General features: G+C 46.4%; 1 protein-coding gene across 5 annotated transcripts in view; it reads right to left on the bottom strand.

Annotated features, from left to right (window-relative positions):
* The window catches only part of SH3PXD2A (SH3 and PX domains 2A), a 248,561-nt gene that overhangs the window by 168,621 nt on the left and 63,029 nt on the right, over positions 1-16,911 (bottom strand). For 4 of the 5 annotated variants that reach the window (XM_038141673.1, XM_038141674.1, XM_038141672.1 and 1 more), the window contains exon 3: positions 10,914-10,989. In XM_038141673.1, coding sequence (XP_037997601.1) covers positions 10,914-10,989 — 76 coding nt within the window. Of the gene's footprint in view, positions 1-6,346; positions 7,235-10,913; positions 10,990-16,911 lie in introns of those variants that run through there. The other variant, XM_038141675.1, reaches the window with a different exon arrangement.

A 16,911-nucleotide genomic window follows, 5' to 3' on the forward strand; every position in this document is an offset into this window, starting at 1 on the left:
AGGTGACCTTCCCAGCTATTCGTTTCCAGGCAGTTTCACTCCCAGGTTCCTGCACAATACAGCAGTCTTCCCTGAAACGTTTCAGGGGAAATGCTTCACTTGCATAAAGGCTGCAACTGTTCCCACTGAAGTGAAGCCGTAAAACTATTGCAGTTGAACCAAAACCTGATAACAGCTTAATGGCATAAAGCAATATTTGGACTAAATTGAGCCTGATCATATCACTCTAAAGTTCTTTTCTAAGTTAAAAGGCTTTTATTTATAGTCTTTACTTACACCCAAGAGACTTTGACATATTTCAACTAACCTGTCTTCCTTGTCTTCTTAACCTTGGTCCCTTTCCAAGAGAAAAGATGTCATCTGACCACAAACAGGGCTTGATTTCCAGCAGCAGAATTAACCCACAACAAATCCCTTGTGTTTATTCACTGAGTGACGGTGCATATTCTGGGGAGTGAGCTTAGCCAGTATTTCCCTGATGAAAGGGGTGGAGGGCAACAGGCTGGAGTTACCTCTCCTACCACATGAACCACTTCCATGAAACAAATCTTTGAATCCCACCTCTTCCAACTCTTCTGGTTTCACAGACACTTCTGAGAGCAGAATACAGCAAGACCCACCAGTGGACTGGTGTCACCCATGCTGGGAGTAACTGAATCTCCTCACACACATCATCCCATGATGACAGTCACCTCAGGCTGCTGCACTGCAGAAACATGGCTTTGACTATGCAATCCTAAACACAAACTGGACAAAGCAAAGCACACCACAGCCTTCCCTTCACCTGCTGGGTACACACAGGAGGGACTTCAGAAATGCCTCAGTGGTCACATACCACTGCAGCCACCACCACAGCCACGGGGGGCTAATGCAAGGACAACTCAGCAGTATTTACAGACCAAAGAGAGTCAATTCACCGTCTCTTTGACAGGAATGAAAAAACAACATTTTTGTCTAGGGTTAGTGAAAGAAATTGAAAACAATATTGTAGCAGGTTGAACAATGCCATGACCACAAGAAAAGCCTTTTCCTGTCTCTGAGGGTCTTTTTTTTGACTTGTGTCCAAGGGTCTTTTCAACCAGATGTAGCGATGTGCCTCCAATGTGCCTCCTCTGCTCACAACATAGTTCATGTCTGCTTCAGACCTGGCTGGTGTGGGCATGTGATGTGGGATGGCATCACACAAGATGCTGCAGTCCCCAGATCCTGGACACCTCAACGGCCTGCGGCAGCATTATCCTGCCTTCATTTCCCAAACACCCTTTCCATGGCTGCTCTGCTCTCTGGGAAGGAGCGGGGTACTGTCTACCTCACCAGCAGGGGTATCTCACTACCTTGGCTTTGTTAGACTTTATTATGCCAAGAAATGGGAAAGGAGGCCCAGGCAGGTGATTCAAGCAAGCTCTTTGTGGTCCAGAAGCACATCCCTGGCTGTGGGAGGCTGCAGGTAGCAGGTGGGTCAAGCAGGGCAGTATCACACTCCAGCAGAGCAGCTTTTGCTTGGCAGACAGTGTCCTCCTTCCAGCTGCAGGCAGCCTACTGGTGGCTCCCCCAGCGCCTGTCACCATGTGCCAGAGCCAGCAGCAAGCAACCCCTTCTTGTCCCAGACCCTGGAAGAAGACGGTGGCTAGGGCATTGTGCAAGAGTAAATATTTACGTAGCCACGGCCTTCCTTCCCCTGCCCTGTATTTTCTCCCCTTCTTAAAATGTCACAGATCAGCTGTTTCCATAATTGTGCAGGAAATGAGTTCCCTGCTGGCTGGCAGCTTAACACTCACGTGTGCTGGGTCTACTGTAGCTGCACCACTCACCTCTGCTGCTGGCCCCTGCATCCACCCAGAATCTTCGGAGGATATGGCCAGAGAGGAAATGGGACAGTCAGGGACGTGGCCACAGAGCTGCCTGTGACTGTGGCAGTCCTTCTCACAGGAGCTTAGAGGACCCCCTGGTCCACGGGTCAGATCAGGATCCCGGGAGACCCGACACTCTGTTTATGCCACTTCAGAGCAAACATCCAAAGCAGACTAACAGAGTTTCCTGCCTGCAAACAGCAGCGAGTGCACTCAGGAAATTCAGGCGCATTTCAAGCTTGCGACTTCTTCTTTGTTCTTCGGACAAAGCCTCGTTCACTGGAGATGTTGCTAAAAGGATTATTATCTGTAAGAGACTTCTTTTCCCAAGAGGAAATCTGCTAAACACACAAATCTGCATTTGCTGTGTTTTGTAGGAGGAGGGATTAATACAGGAACATTCTTCCTTCTGCTCTCCACATCTATCGACTTAAATAGACCAGCCATGACGACACTGCCCACTGGGAATAGGCCCAAATGCCTTTCTCCTGTACTCCAGTCTCATGGTTTTACTCCTTGCCTGAGACGATACCAAACTACCCAGCATTTGGTGAGAAGAGTTGGAAGAATTTGGTGGGAATCACATCTAGCAGCGCACTCAGTGAAAAAGTGAAGTGTGTCCACCAGCCCGAACACCAGTAAAATCCCATCATGGGCAAACAAGACTGTAAATGTTTTGCTTATTCCAGGTCAGCCCTGTGCTGTTCAGAGCCCTGAATACAAGAAGCACCCTGCAAGCCTGAACTTGCCAATGCTTAGGATGTAAAAGCAGAAGGAATGCAACTTTCTGCTCTTTATTCAGAGGTGGCAAAACCCTGATAGAAAACAACATGGTGCAAGTGCTTAACTTCAGACCACGGAAATTTGAGGGCAAACATTAATTACCTCAATCCTGCCTACAAGCCTGGGACCTGTATTAGCACCTCTCTGAATGGAAGAAGCTCAAGAGGATTGAATTTCCCACTTCTAGGACTTTCCTTTCCTCATCTACCTACCCCTGGTTTCCTCTTTCTTATTCCCAAGTTATTTCCTTCTCTCTACCTCAGCTTTCCCTTTAAATTGGACTAAACTCTAAAAAAGAAACCCTACAGGGGAGTAGACATGGCCATGGGTTATTTCATTATAGTGAAAATAGATTAACTTTGGCAAATCCCTGCCTGCAGTATCCCCTCACTCTGCTCCTGAGTATAAAGATCTCCTTATGAGTAACAACAATGTTCATGAGAGCCTGGAAAAAGCTGCATTGTGGAGCAGGAAGGTCTGGAAACACACCACACCAGAGAACATCACCACCTAAAAAGCCAGCAATAGATAGAGAAAATAAAGTAGGAGGAATCCAGCAGCAAATTCCCAGGTTCATTGTTTCCAATCTACAGGAAAAAAAAATAATCACAACCTATTTTAAGCATGTGAGTATATAAATAAATCAGCTGGCCCAGCCAAAAGGCAAAGTGGGCTGAAAACAGATTCAAACATAGGTCTAGACTATTACTTAGCTGTGAATCTCAGCTGGGCTCTTCTCTCCTGTATTGCCTAGGCAACTTAAATTTGAACACAACAAAGACAAGATTAGGTAGATAAGTAATATCCAGAGGGAATATCTAGAGCCTGTGGGGTTGCAAAGCCATCTGAGTCCCTGGCAAGCTTGACTACTGTGTTAAAAAGCACTTTCATTGTATGGGCCATTTGTTGATGGATTGTGGGAAAAAGTCAGATTTCAGACCAGAGAGGAAGACAAGCAAGCCCTTATATAAAGTCACCCTCTCCCCAGTCTGTGGGTTGAATGCAGAATGCTCTCAGACTTGCTACATACCACCCACTTTAGATTACAGACTTGCAGAGTTATTTTTAAAAAATAATTATAGTAGTAGAGGGCACACTCATATGGAATGGCTGCCTGAGGAAACGACGAGCCCAATGCAGCTCAAACTGCTTTTCAAGTCTATAATCGTGTTTATTTATTGACTTTTAAAACAAGAATCAAAATCCAACTAATTTCTGAGTAAAAACGTCTGTATATTTCCCCAAGGACTCCAGGCAGCTAGACTATACTGAAAACCTTCCCTGGCCTTTCAGTCTAGCATCCAGAGCTTAAGAAAAAAAAAAAAAAAAAAAACACCAAAAAACAAAACCACCCAACAAAACAAAACAACAACAACAAAAAAACATTAGCTCTGGCTTCAAGGAAACCGAGACCCAAATCCCCTTTCATTCTTTGTTTTCCCTAGAAACTGTGTCTTGATCATTACAAAATCCTCATCAGGAGATTCAAGTAGTCTAATGAGAGGCACATCATGTTTTGCATATGCTAATATGTGCCCAGAGGTAGTTTTTGTTTGAGCAAAACCAAGTTCTTAACCTGTGTGAGAAGAGTGGGTTTATACAAGCCCCAGAAAAAAAGATTCTGTAGCTTTTTTCTATTCCAGCCCTCCTTTCAGCTGTCAGCTGGTGGATTTTGGATCTGTATGCTGAGAAGGGACTCAGAAGAGACTGAGGGAAGAGGACCAGGTACTTCAGCAGATACCAGCATTATTTTTTCCCCCTTTTTCTTCCTTTTGTAATGAAATCAGACCCTTGATTTATGCCCTGTTAATGCCCAAAGACCTTCAGAAGGCCCAGGCTGTGAAACAGACTCAGCATGCAAAGCCAGCAGCCCCCTGCACTCCAGTCCAGGGCACTCCTTACAGCTCCCTCCTCAGTGGGCAGCTCTGCCTTTTCCACAGCTTTTTCAATAGGCAGCAGCCTTAGGGCATCCTATGACCTCATACTTGACGACTTGTCTTTCAACTAGAAAACACTTAAACCCTAAAAATATCTCCACAGAGCCTAAAGAGAAGAATAGGCCTGTTCCCCTCAAAACCATCAATCCTCTGCCGCCCGGCTGAGGAACAGCCGCTTCCTCCCGGCAGCCCCTGCTTTCCCTTCAAGCCCAGAGCCGACAGGAAATCCATTCTCCTCTTGTGAGAGACAGGAGATGGATTTTCCACAATAGCTCTCCTAGCAAGGCAGAAAATAGAAAGACACAATAGAAACTGTGAACTCAAACAATAGGAGCTGCTGAAGGGCAGCTCACCAGAAGCTCAGCATCACCCAAGTCCTAAATAAGCTGGAGTGGAAAGAAGCCAAGGACCTGTTAGCTGTCCTGCTAACACAGTATCCAGGCTCAAACATAAGTTGGTTTTAAACCTGGAAGCACTCTCTCCTTTCAGAGAACAGGCAGGAAAACGTAAAATACGTGTATTAAAATGAAATTGCACTGCATTATGCAATGGCCCCCTAAAAGATTCCCATCGCTCTTCAAGCTCACAGCATCTCATGCCATGGTGCCATGGGTCACCTCTCGTCAGAGATGGGGACAGGGGACTGCAATGCTGCCTTATTGCAGGTGGTGGAAGGGGATGGGGGCAGGGCCCCTCTTTCTTCTGCGAGTTTGTTGCCTCATATTCAGAAAAGCACAGCAGAACATCTCAGTTATTGATGTTACACAGGTAAGGCTCAGCAAACCAGACATCTGAGACTCTGTAGTGTATGTGTGTCTATGCCTATCAAGCCTGTAAGACTACCCCTGCATATTAAAGGAACACTGTTTCAAACAACTTAATTCATATTTTAATCTAAAACATAAGATGTGCACTGATAAAGAGAATTAAATCTGATCTCTCTTGGGTTTTTTAATCTTTATGCTACTTTTTGACTGGTTTTGAACTGCTGAAACATAGTTCATTTCTGAGTAGGTCAGAGATAAAATTCTGAGGAATTCAAAATTACTCAAAAAAAAGTTTAAATCACTAATTAATAACTTGCTGCCCTTGGTCAGACTGATGAAGGACAGAATTATCAAAAATTAAAAACAAATCTGAAATTTGCACATAAAATACAGCTAAGAATTAGGACAGGGAATGCATTTCTTTTTAAATGCTCTGCTAGCAACCAGCTCTCCAAGGGAGAAAACAGCCTGCAATAAAAATATCTCTAAAGTTCAAAGGCTCCTCCTTGGCCAGCGTGTACCTTAGAGTATCATCCCACTGCCGCCCAAGGTGGGCAGAACAAATGCTGAAAGCACTTTCCATCCCTGTACCCGGCTGAAATGCAGCACCTTGGACAAAATCACACATGGCCAAATCCTAATTTCGCTGATGCTGGCCCCGATTTACACAGGCAGAACACCAATGGCTGGATCCGAGGGTCCCTGCGGTGCTGGCTGTGTGAGGATGAACCCATCATCTCTGCTCCAGCACACGATCTCTGAAAAAAACCCCGCTTCTCCTCCAGCCCCGAGCAAAACAAAAGGCGAAAAATTGAATAAACAAAGGTGAGAGGAAAAAAACCAAACAAACCAACCCTGCTCTCATCACCGTGGACAAAACGCTGCTGTTGCAAACCTACTGAAGCCCTTTTCCGCAGCTGCGTCTTACCCAAAAGACAGCACTGGAAAGGGGAGGGGAGAAATCCAAACCCAACACCTCAAACCGAAACCAAGAAGCAGACATAAGCACCTGGGATGCAGTTCATCGGCAGATCTCCTTCCCCACTGCAGCCCGGGAGTGGCAGGAGCAGAGGTGAGGAAGGTCCCGGCCGGCATTGGCGAGAGGTGATTCCCCATGCTCCCGCACTGTGCCAAGGGGAGGCTCCCGGCGGCACCCCCAGGTATCTGGGCGGCGCTGGCACCGCGCCCTCGGCGGGCCAACCTCTCCCTTCCCGCAGCCTCCTGACTCACACACGGCCCTGCCCTCGGCTGGGGCCGCTCCTCCGACTCCCCTTGGCTGCAGGAACAGCCTCCAGCAAACCTGGCTGCGAGACACTGGGGCTCCTCTGGGGAACCGGGAGCCTTTCCCGAAGATGAGGCAGCCAGGCAAAGCCCTCCAGGCAGGTGCCAGCTCACCCCGCTCCCACCCAGTGCTCCCGGCAGGAGCAGCTCGCCACAGCAGGAGCAGAAAACAGGGCCCAACTCGCACTACCAGCAGGGAGGGATCTCTGCCGCCCTGAATTTGCTGCCCGCCCATAAAACCCCCCAGCAGGCACACGGTGTGCTCCCACCACCCACGAAGGAGAAAGTCCCAGAGACCCCTCCGAGATGCTGCCAGAGTGTTTCTCTTCTCAGGGGTAAAGCAGGTCAGCAGGGCACAGTGAGGTGACAGCAGCTGGGTGACATCTCATCCCCCTGCTGGCATCCCTCCCAGTGCCCTGGGACACAGCCACCGAGCTACACTGGCAGCATGCAGCCCAAAATGGACAATTTCCTCTCTCCTTGCCCTAGTCAAGGGAGAAGGAAAACCTGACTGGGAAAAAAAAAAAGGAAGAGAGAAGGTGCCTCTCTGGTAGAGGCTCCAAGCACTGGAGGCAGGGACTGGAGCCTTGTTCCTCCAGCTGCCTGACCAAGCTGGTAGGGCAGCCTGCACTGATGATCCTGCTTCCCTGGGACAGGACTCAGCTTCCCAAGAGTTAGGAAAACCAGACACACAAAGCACTCTCCTCGAACAGGATGTCTCTCTCTCCAGGCAGCATGGAAGGTGCAGAGCAGACACCCACTGAGGATTTTCCCCTTCTGGCACATCCTATGCAAAAACCTCCTGATTCTTCAGTGGGAGTCAAAAGTGGTTTGAAGTCCAGCAGGGATCAAGCTGGAATCTGTGTGGGAAGTGCAAGGGGTTGCCATCATCAGTGGCCAGCCCTCCATGCCATGGCAAGCCCAAGCCTCTCTCCAAGGCAGGGATCTGCAGCCCAGCAGCCAGCATGGCACAATGATTTCATGCCATGCAGCGTGTTTTCCCCAGGGCTGCTCTTTGGAAGACACAGTGGAGCAGAAGAGCTGTCATCCCTCCAGCTTTGTCTCCAGATGGCTCTTCCACTTAGTGCCAAGAGAAATGAAAAACAATGCAAGCCCTGGAGTCTTGGGTCAACCACTGCAAAACTGTTAATCCCAGAGTTGCATCGCCCTGTCTCTTCCATTTCATTTGCCACTGTGGTCTCCAGAAGCTCAGCAGATGAGTCTTCTCCTTCCAGCTGAAATTCCTTCATTAATTACCTCAAGATCCCTGGAAAAGGGAGCCCAAATCTATGTCCCCTTTTTCTCTGCTGACGCAGATGTAAAAGTACCTGACAGGGAGGGGGAAAAACTGCTCATCCACACTCCAAAGATCGTTCCTCAGATATGCAGCAGGAAAGGTGATGGAGAAATCAGTGTATTACAAATGGGCTCAACCAGCAGCCACGCTGGGACATGCAAACAGCACTTTCCATCCATGTCTTCTTAGAATGGTCTTTGCTCTAGAGAGGTTTTTTTGCAGCAAATTTTATTCTGACTCTTCCACAGTCTCCCTCCAAAGAAAAAAATTCCTACTACCAGCTACAAAAATACTCTCTGGCCAATCCACAGAGTTTCTGATGCAGTTTTCTTCTGTACAGCCTCTCCCAATGCAGGATTTTCCAACATTTAAAAGGGAAACCGGAGAGAAGAATGGAAAAACTCACAGGAAAAGATAAAATGAGGAAAGGAGACAAAAATACCACTTTCGCCCTCTCAGTATGGTTAAAAAATTACAAAAAAAAAATAAAAAATTGAAGGCAAGGAAGTCACTCTTAAAATGTAAAACAAAACTACAAAATTGTCCACAGGACATTTTCTGCAGGACTACCTGGCACTGTTTATAATTTCCTTGCACCTCTTCATGGCACTGAAAGTCCTTATTTGTGTAAAGGAGAAGTGAGGGTAAATATGTTTGAAGAAAGAAATTGATGAAATAAGATGAAAGAAGAACTGTACTTTCCTGCTGCTGAACCCAATATGGTCTCTCCTTGGGGGGCAACGCTCTGAACCCCATTGCATTTTCCTTGGTTTTACAGGTAAAAGGTTTCCAGCATGGTCAAGCACTAATTATTATTTCAGGAGAGCACCAACAGACAGGAGTTGCAGGATGGAATATGCCAACTTCCTAAGCCAGAGCTGATGGGGAGATTTGTGCCACCCTGCAAGTGGCACAGCAAACCCTGGGCACTCAGAACACAGCATGTAGAGCCACTCCAGCTTAGCTGAATCAGGCCCACAACAAGCAAGCAGGACCATAACATCTTCATAAAGTAGGATTTAAGTACAAACATCTGCCTTGCCATTTTTTAATTAAGGGAGTTTATAGCTAGATACTCGTTTCCGTAATGCATGGCTCCAGCTGCAGAAATGCCATGCGTATTCTAATTTTGGCAGCTAGTTTATTTAACGGAGTTTGACATTGTTTGACATTTAGCTGAGTCACCTTGTTCCTGGGTAAAGCAACAAGGGCTGTTCAGCAGTTCAACAAGAAAGAGGCAGAGATTCAATATCAAAAGTAGAACATATATCACAGAAATTTTAAATTAAATACAGCTGAGGTCTATTCTGTTCTGGCAGCTTCTCTCTTTGGGACACTAAGTCAACCCAAATGTTTTCCAGATATAACTCTTCCCCTCGAGAACATGTGGCACTACCATCTCCCTCATGTTCCTGGAGGGTAGGAAGGGTAGGAAGTGCTGTAATGGGCATAGGGGGTTTATCTCACCCTCTGCAAATATCACGCACACATATATCAGGACATCCAATCACTACAATCTGCACAAAGGCTGGGGAGCAGCCACCTGCAGTCAGCCAACATTTTTCTAGGAGAAAATAAAACAGATAGGCCAGTGACAGTCAATACAGGAGGAACAAATGCTACCTGCAGACAGGATTTTCCTACAGCACCTCATGTGAGGCCACCTGCACTCCTGTACAGTACTTCCAAGGACCTCAGAATGCTTTCCAGTAAGAAAAGCAGGCCAGCAGTATCCATTCTTATCACAAAGAGGTTTCATAAAGTGATTTGGCTATGAGTTTGTTTGGGGTACAGCTACAAAGAGACCCCACTCTGACTTTTCTCCTCATCCCAGATAGGAAATGGATGGCAACACCACCTTCCTCTGGCTACAGGGTCTGGATGCAGCACAGAACACTGCAGAGAGCACATCCCGAGCCTGGGACTGCCTTCCACAAGGGCTATGGAGGCTGCCAAGACACTGCCTTGTGCTGTGCTGCCTGCACACAGCTGCGCTGCCCTGCTGTGGCTCTGATGCTGGTGTCGTGTATTTGTGCTGCTGGTTTTTAATTCCCTACTCCCTAATAACCTTGGAGCTGTGCTCACCACACATCTGGAGCAGTTGCTTTGCTTGCAGAACAAGCAAAGAACATTAGGGACTGCAGCATGCTCCTGGAGAGGACTAAGTCCTCCCAACCCAGCTTCTCTTCACAGACCTTAAGGGAAGAGCTGGGATCTCCTTTTTATAGAGACAGGAGACCTTTTAACAGGCTGAAAATACTTCACTTATCCTGGCAGGCAGTGCAGTGAGCCAAACTTAGAGCTAAGAGCCAGAATCACGCAGCCAGACAATAGGGAGCTGGCCAGAGCCTGCACTGCCAAGAGCACGCTGTGGTCTGGCTCATCTCCCCCGTGCCATCCCTGCAGCTGCTGCTGGAAGAAGCTACGTGGAAGTGTGTGCTGTTACCCTCAGGACAGCATATCCATCATGTTCACACACTCTACAAAAGGTGTCAGAGGGACAGTGGCTCAGGCTGAAAAGATAAGTAAATATATTTTTAGCCAGCATTGCAGAGATCCCTGTTTGCATTTAACCTTCCTTCAATTTCCTTTCTCTCGCAGGGGCAACTCCAGTTATTCATTCTTTATTGTACAGTAACAGTGTCTGCAGAGCCACAGCATCCAGAAATGACAAAGACTGACTCTGGTCCCCAGTGGTCTCCCAAATGGTGGCTGGAGCTCAGGCTGCCTGGTTGCACCCCAAAGAAGCCACCAAATCCCTTTTTGTAACAGGGCATGAGCCAACCTGAATCTGAACAGCTGATGAAAGATCCCCTGAGAGCCCTAAACACCATGCCAGCTATTTCAGGAGCTGCAGGTCTGGTATCACAAGGCTGGGTGTATGAGCTCCCAGGGAAAAGGCATTTATAAAAACGGTCACAAAAAGTACCAGAGACAGGGAACTGCAGTCTCCAGCTGCTCTCAGCCATCTTATTTAGGGCTTTCCCCACAGCATTACCTGGTAGGAAAGGAATGATTCTTTGCTTAGGATCCTTCTGGCCTCCTTCAATAGGGAACTTGTCCAGAAGCTGCATCTGCAAAGGAAGCACAACAAACATCTTAGGGGGAAACATGGACCATTTGCATAGGGTCCAAGGGACCTCTTGGTTTGTGTGTGGTATAAGACAAAAGCAACTGCAGGAGTTACTTTGTCTTGTTGAAGGGGAGCCTGTACTTAAAAAGGTATGATACAGTTCACTCCAAGAAAGGGAGGGCAAGTTTCTGGCAGCAAAAAGGAGCTGGGATAGGGCCCAGGCAGACAGCTGAGCCTGGCCTTGCTGTCATTCTAAAATTAGGCTCCCAGTATTTGCTACACACACGCCTTGTCTCTAATACACAGCCTGCCTGTGCTGGTGTAGCAACAGGTTTTACCTGTCCATTTGAAAGACCACTCTCCTGGCTAAAAATGCTGTTCAAGCAACCAGATTAAAGCATATCTAATAAAACATCTGCTCGGCTTTTATGGCAGTGCCAGAAAGACCCACTGCCCTGGTCCAGTAAGAAAGAGCTCCTCTTCTCCCAGGGAGACAGAGATGGGGTTTTGGGGAATATCTTCCACTTCAGTCCCTACATGGAGGACAGCAGGCACGGAGGCCTCAGAGAGCAAAGCATCCCACAGAACACCAGCCCCACGGATGGCCTGAAAGCACAGCTCCAGGTGGGTGTGCTCCCAGCCCAGTAGCCTTTAGCATGTGGTTTCCTAGCCTAGGAAAGCTGCATGCTGCTCTGACATTCCTAAAGGAGCCCTATGACGTATCCTTGGATGATGATACCTGATGGACCAGTGCCACTAGGCTGAAGACCAGCTGAAAGGCCTCAGACAGAAAGGTGCACCTGCTCTAGTGACACCTTAATGGACTTGCCCAAAGAAGACCAACTCCAGCCCTGAAAAATGGCAGAGCCTCTCATCTCTCCCATTCACCCTCTGTAATCTTTTGCTCCCATTCAGCAGTGGTGCTACCAAGACAGAGACCCAAATCCTCACATTCTGTTTCATTTCTCCCCATGCATGTGTTTCCTATGCATGATGTCTCTATGCTGCCCAATGTTCCCTCCCTACTCAGAAGCCCTGGCTCCCTTGGGCAGGGGGAATTCCAAACTCCTGCCAGCCCCAGGGCTCCTTTCCAACAGACCAGCAGAGACACCTTTCAACTCACAGTCCACAGCTCCTGTGATCTCTGAGGAAGGCAAGGAAGGAAAAGCAAGCAGTAGTGTTATTTGCCCTTGCAGAACCCCTATCTCCTCACCTCAACAGGATCTACAGCTCAACACAAATATGCAAAGTGGCAGCAAGAGCTGGGGGAAGGGAGGGGATACTCGTCAATCAGCAGTTAATCTCATCAGTGCTACGTGTCCAACGGGGAGGCTGTGCAAGTTAAAAGGGTTTGCTAGCTCAACAGATTTCCTTTTAAAAATATTTTTTTGCTAACGTGGGGAAAAACAGTCAGAATTTTTTTTTTTTACTGGTTTTGTTTTAAGCAGAATCCTTCTCGTCTTCCACCGCACACAACATCTCCAGCGTTTTCACCATATGGCACAGCAAACCAAAGATCAAGAGGAAACTCAGCAGTGGAAGCAACATCTGTGCAGAAGAAGGACTTAAAAGATCCCACATGTTTCCCCATCAGGGAGTCAGCCTGGTAAATAAATAGACCATGGCTTTGCGGATTGTTAGCTAACTCACTTTTCTGCCTACAGAGACAGATTTTTTATTGAAAATGGGAAATTTTGTTTTCTTGTAGGTAGAGCTCTGGGTGTCTGAGGTCAGGCACGGGCAGGAGCTTCTTTCAAAGAAGAGGGGAAAAAAAAGAGGGGGAGGGAATCCCCACCTACTGACTTCAAGTTTCACTGTTGCTACACTTTTAGCCAGGAAGGCAATTCTCACTTGACTACGTGGTGACTGATTGAAGCTGGAACTGATACAGTCAAATTCCCAGGGTTATTCTTGGAGCTAGATTAGCTTGGCTAATACAAGCCTTTTTAACCACATCAAGAGGGCCACAACGTGTATAACTTAGTGCTATTTATCTAAAGGGTGGATATCAGCAAAATAGATACAATAAACTGAAGCTGGAAGAGTTTGGCTAAACTTTCCTAGATTACACTTTCCACCCCAGCTCTTGCCTCCGCTGGGAAGGTCTGGGGGAGCTGGGGGAGGCAGGGGCACTCCAGAAGCCATGGAACCTTCAGGATGCTAAAGTCAAATAAAGTGCAGCAGAAGCAGGGGGCCTTCCTCAGCACTTTGCTTCACCCAGTTCTGCCATTCAAAGCCAGTGCAAGTTAGAGCTAAAGTCCTAAAAAAGCAGGATTCTGCATCCTCCTACCCACAGAGAGGGATGCAAAGTGGAAGATGAGGAAGAGATGTATACATGAGAAAAAAACATCAGTGGACTAAAATTAAACATCCCAAATCTTCCATGTGTCCTGACATCCCCACTCAGCCCAGCTATGGCAAGAGACAAAAGGAGTAGCTGAGAATGAAAAAAGTTAAGGGCTGAACAACCAAAACTCCTCCTGGTAGGCACAGCCCTTCCCTCACATGATTAACAGACAAAGACCAATAAACAGATTTTCAGTTCTCTAAATTAGATGTCTGCAGAGCATCTGAAAGTCAAAAACTCTTTTGTCTGTGACAAATGTTTTTCCATTTAAGAAATTTATTCTTGTTATAACTGCAAATACACATATGACTGATGGAAAAAACCCTTCACTTAATGCCCCAGGTTATTCTGCTCAGACAAGGGCAGTCTCCACAAGTTGTTGCTCACATCTTTGATGTGTGACAGTTAACTTAGGGACAAAGTTTGCTAAATCAGAAAGCAATTATGTTGCCTGGAGTAAAATCATCCCAGTATGAAGGCAAGGAAGGGAAGATGCAGAGTCCCAAAGAATTGAATTAGGGATGTAGTTGGCTTTGAACAGACAGGAAAGCACAGCTAGGCAGTTTATTTTGGCAAAACTGGAGGAGCTCAGTTCATCTGCTTACAACGAGGAGGCACCTCCAATTGCATGACTGGTGTAGTGAGCAGAAAGAAACATGTTACCATGTCCCTGTATCACAGGGTGGAGGATCCCTTTGCAAACAGGAAGGGTATATGGAAACCAGGAAGTCAGCTTTCCATCCATTTAGGCAGCATGTCTGGAATCAGGCTGAACAAACGCACCCCACTCTCACTTGTGGCACAACAGATGCATGAATACCAAAACTGCCTCTCCAGTCTCTGCCTCTCCAGACTGCTCTGGGTTCGCTGACATTTTTCCTGCTGAAGTCCTGCACAGTCCTGCCTTCAGTTCCAAGCACCTTCCTTCTTGCTTCTGACTAAAACTCCTTTAGAAGATCGGCTATAAAACCTTGTGCTCCAGATTATGACTTTCTTGCAGCAGTCACCAAATGATCATCAATTAATCTCATTAAAAATCAAGGGAATTACTCATGTGAGTTGCTGCTTATTAAAAAGAGAGCAGACTCAAGAGTGCTGGCCTGCTCTACTCCTTTCTATTTGTACATAAGCATGAAATCACTTGACTTGCAAGAATGAAATACAAAGATTTCAAAGTACAAACTCAACCACTTCCCCAGGCATCTTCCTTCTCATGTCTTCTGCTTCAGGCCATCTTTAGTTAAAATGCAAACATATTATGAAGAAAGAGCCACTCCTGCACACAAGAATCATTTGGGTTTGCCACATAACAGCATCTTTGGGCATTTCACATCAGCTCGGCTGTGAAAATAAGATTCCTCCCCATCTGCCTTGCAATGGTAATACCTGGTTTAAAGTCTTAATAAAGAAAAACAAGCACCTTTTGAGATGCTACAAGTAGCATCTCTGAGGATGAGAAGCCAAGCAGCTTCCTGATAATTTACTTACTACATTTTACCTATCTTGGTTAAATTTTCATGAAACAACATTTCTTTCTGCTGCACACATAAGGACTTACAGCACCCAAGACTAAGAGGCAACTTCTCTTTCGAAGGAGAGGCTTGTACTCTGCTACAGGCCAATCAGTGCAGGGGACATGAACATATAAACTGTTCAATGGCTTGACCCTGTGGCATTTGCCAGTGGGAACTTTGTTCCTGGTTTGGTTTCGAGGTTTTGGAAGTTTGAGTCCAAATCCAACTCCCTACAATTAACCCACTGAGACAGTTACCTGACCTCCACCTATGCCTTATACTACTGACTGTAGATGGGTTCCTGCTGGGCTGTTGGTTCCTCCCCTTCCTTCCTTACAGCAGTTTTCATTCCTATGGTTAGAAGAATTAAGTTCTCTTAAAATGAGCAAATGAGGACACCCACATAACCTCTTAGTGTGGCAGTCTTTCTGGTTCCTTTTCAAGTGGATGCAGGTTTGCCATGTCACAGATAAAAATCAAAGCTCTGCAGGATGTCAGCATGGCAGTCATGGGGAGATTTATGTATAAGACAAAGATCCTAAGGGTGACTTTCATGCAAGCCCCTACTTTGGCAAGCAAAACGACATTTACCACTGCAAAATGATAAAGGACTCTGACCTTCTACAGAAAGAGAGGAGATCTCTCTCCCTTTCCAGGGCATAATTTACTTGCGTCCCAGAGAAAAAGCAGTTGAAAATCAAACCATGACAAGAGCAGGAGAGTTTTTGCAAGGTACCCCTAGAAATCACAGCTTGCCACCTTACTCTTGGCCACCTTACTCAGCTGGTCCCAAGACTGCATTTTTTTTCCTTCACTAAATGCCAAGAGGCACATCAGCTTCCCTTTTTCCAAGTGCTCATCAGAAAATGCATTTTTCATTAAAAATAAGGTAAGCTGACAATAACTTTAATTTAGACACTCATGGACTTGAAAGGTAAAGTATTAGAGGACAGTCAGGCATCAGGGACATCCCTTCTCACAAGGCTGATCCAATCTCAGAGTGCCAAGGAGAAAAGAAGGGCTACAGCCAACTGGGAGATAAGGAAGAGGAGAGGAGGCATCTGTGCATGTATGGGGTTGTGTGCACACTTCTGAGAGAGTCTGCCAAAGAAACAGGAAGAAAAGCAAAGATTCTGCCAGGGATCTGAAACTAGTGATGATGGAACTCACACCTCAGCAAGAGGGGTTAAGGGCATCTGCAAGTCAGAAAAGACTGAAAGTCTCTAATGCAGATAACACAAGTTTAGATGAGAAGGAAAAGTAAGATACCAGAATAGGAGCTATTAATTAAACCCCTGAGGAGCTGCAGTAATTTCCTTTCATTTTGAAGTTAGAAACCAGCTGTGCTGCTTGCTGGCAGGATTGATGGTTTCAGCATCATCAGCTATATTTTGAATTATAAACCATGTGATCTGCAAGAAAGGCAATGGCCAGGATGGGTTTGAATTCTGCCAGAGTTTTCCAGTGGATTAACTGCTCTGGTCCTGTCTGGTTTTGCACCTGCAAAATGTGAGACAGATTTCAGGTAGGTGGTGTGAGATGTAATCAAGAGCCATCAAAGGCTCTGAGCCTTGTGCTGCAGAGTCAGAGACAGAGACTGAGTTCAGAGGAACTACACTCATCTAAACCCAGCAGGACAGAAGCAAATGGAAGAATATTATTTGTGTTTTTCAGATACAATTATCCTCTCATTTGTGGGCTTGTCCATCTATAGCATACTCCAAATCCTGGTTAACCAGGGAATCCAAAGGGGTCTTTCCCTTAAAGAAGATGGTTGGCCCCCATTTCCAGAGAATGGATCTCATGCTGCTAGGTAACAGACCAACATTTAAATGTCAGCAGGTGAAAACTAACAAGAGAGTGGAGAACACAAGAGACTATCTCCATAGATTCACCTTCTACATACTGGTCTAGAGAAAATAATTTTTTCAATTGTTTGGTTTTAGAATAGGTGTTCTGCTAAGGTGAGTCAGTGGAGCATCTATGATGTAAGTGGGAGGACCTCATTTACTCCAGCTCAGGACCACACCAGCTGAGACCAATGACAGAAGGAGATACATGA

The sequence above is a fragment of the Motacilla alba genome, chromosome 6, assembly GCF_015832195.1.
Source record: "Motacilla alba alba isolate MOTALB_02 chromosome 6, Motacilla_alba_V1.0_pri, whole genome shotgun sequence".
Taxonomy (NCBI): Eukaryota; Metazoa; Chordata; class Aves; order Passeriformes; family Motacillidae; genus Motacilla; species Motacilla alba.